This window comes from Hydra vulgaris, chromosome 05, assembly GCF_038396675.1.
Source record: "Hydra vulgaris chromosome 05, alternate assembly HydraT2T_AEP".
Taxonomy (NCBI): domain Eukaryota; kingdom Metazoa; phylum Cnidaria; class Hydrozoa; order Anthoathecata; family Hydridae; genus Hydra; species Hydra vulgaris.
Window position 1 is genome coordinate 45,085,087 of NC_088924.1, and position 2,182 is coordinate 45,087,268.

The 2,182-nt window shown below is 37.0% G+C and overlaps 1 protein-coding gene across 1 annotated transcript; it reads left to right on the top strand.

Annotated features, from left to right (window-relative positions):
- Positions 1–313: 313 nt before the first annotated feature.
- LOC136080423 (zinc finger MYM-type protein 5-like) lies at positions 314–1,495 on the top strand. Its single transcript, XM_065797044.1, has one exon. It carries the CDS (start codon positions 314–316, stop codon positions 1,493–1,495), a length of 1,182 nt encoding a protein of 393 aa, XP_065653116.1.
- Positions 1,496–2,182: the final 687 nt, after the last annotated feature.

Genomic DNA, 2,182 nt, shown 5'->3' on the forward strand with positions numbered 1-2,182 from the left:
GTGAAATAATCGATTTAAATGCAGTAATTCAAAAATCCACTTGGCATATGTGCAGGGCCGTACCAAGGGCAGGGCCGGCCGGGCCGCGGCCTGAGGCGCCAAAATTGGAAGGGCGCAAATTTTGATAAATTAAAAAAAATAATAATCAGTTTATGAAACAAATTTTTACGGCGTCGCTGCTGTTGATAAGAAAATTAATTAAAATTCCGCCTCTTGACACAAACTCCTAAAAATTGAAGCTCATTTACTGAACAAATGAGCGCCCTTTAACACTAACATACCTTTGATAACTTTTGAACATTATGATTCTATTATGAATCGAACCAAAAAATTATCTGGTGCTGAATTTAAGAAGAAAAGAAAACAGCGCCAAGAAAGTGACGAGAAACTACAAAACTGTTTCAAAAAGTGGTTGGTAACAAACTTAGTGGAAAAACAAATTATTTCAAAGAATATTTGTATTGAAGTTAATGACAATTCAACAGATCCTACAATTGACTTAAGTTCAGATTATCATTTGGAATTAATGAAAGAGGAGATTTTCATCAGCCAAAGTCAAGAAGAATTTTGCACAACTGATTCAGAACCAATAAGGGAAGATGGAAATGCCCAGCTTTCAGGCCCAGCTGAAATGGACAAGGATGAACTTCATTCAGAAATCTCAGAAATTCCAGTGGCCTCGAAAAAAAATTTTCAACACAGGGACCAAGCTACATGGCCTAAAATAACGAACAAAACAAGAAGCTTTTTGATTGAGCATGGGCCAGAGCAAGACAGGAGAGAATTTTTCCCAAACACGCTGTGTGATTTTGACAACAGAATGCGACACTTCAGTTCAAAATGGTATGAAAAAATTCATCCCAATGGTGAAAAATTTGTTCGCACTTGGCTGCAGTACAGCAACAAAAAAGATTCTTTATTTTCTTTTTGCTGTTTGTTATTTTCAACAACAAAATACAACAATTTTTCAGAAATTTTCAAAGGATTTTGTGACTGGAAAAAACTAAACTCAAGAATTCCTGAGCATGAAAACAGCAATGAAAACCAAAGATGCTATTCTGAATGGAAAACTCTTGAAAAAAACCTTAAGGAAGGAAAGACCCAGGATTCTGATCTGCAGAGAGTTACCAGTGGAGAGATGAAAAAGTGGAGAGACTTCTTGAAAGTGATTGTTGATGCAATTTTGTTCTGTGTCAAGAACAATCTTGCTCTTCGGGAAACAACAGAAGACATCGATCAACAAAACAGTGGCATTTTTCTGAGCTTTATTGAGTTGATTAGACATTATTATCCTTTTGTGGCTGAACACATTGCGTCCGTTAAAGCAAAAAAAACCACAACATCCCACTTTTCTCCTCGAAATCAAAATGAGCTGATTGAGTTACTTGGGCAGAATGTCAGGAACGACATTTTGTCAAACATCAAAGAAGCTAAATACTACTCTGTTCTGTTTGACTGCACTCCAGATACCTCCCACAAAGAGCAGATGACTTAGATCATTAGGTATGTCCACATCAGTGATGAAACCTGCATAATTAAGGAAAGCTTTGTGGACTTCATTGAATTTCACTAAAAGACCGGAAAAGGTCTTGCAACAGAGATAACTGAAAAATTGGAGAAGGATGGTCTAAACATTTCCGATTGCCGGGGCCAAGGCTATGACAATAAAGCCAATATGTCTGGAAAATACAATAGCGTCAAAGCACACATCCACTCTCTTAATGAGTCAGCAAGATTTGACCATGCGCAGCTCACACTTTAAAAATTGTTGGTGATCATGCTGTTGAGATTTCCCCACTTATGATTACGTTTTTTGGAAAGGTTCAAGCCATCTTTAACTTTTTTTCAAGCTCCACGTCAAGATGGGAAAAACTGATGAAAACGTTGACCATCTCATTAAAGGGAAACAGTGACACAAGATGGTCTGCCAAAAAAGAAGCAATCACATCATTGCACAGACAAATCAAAGACGTTCTTCAAGTTTTGGAATCCATTATCCACAATCCCATGACAAATGCTGTCACAGTTAGCAGTGCAAAAGAACTTCTCATTCAAATTGATTTCAGTTTTTTGTGTTTGATATCCAATCTGGTGTCAAATTCTTTCTCTAATTGACCGGGAAAACAAACTACTTGACATTGACATTGCCGCAAAAAAAAATGAAAGGATTGAAGGCTTCCAT

Bases quoted from the DNA above. Each gene is read 5' to 3' on its own strand.
- LOC136080423 (XM_065797044.1), top strand. From the start codon at position 314: ATGAATCGAACCAAAAAATTATCTGGTGCTGAATTTAAGAAGAAAAGA.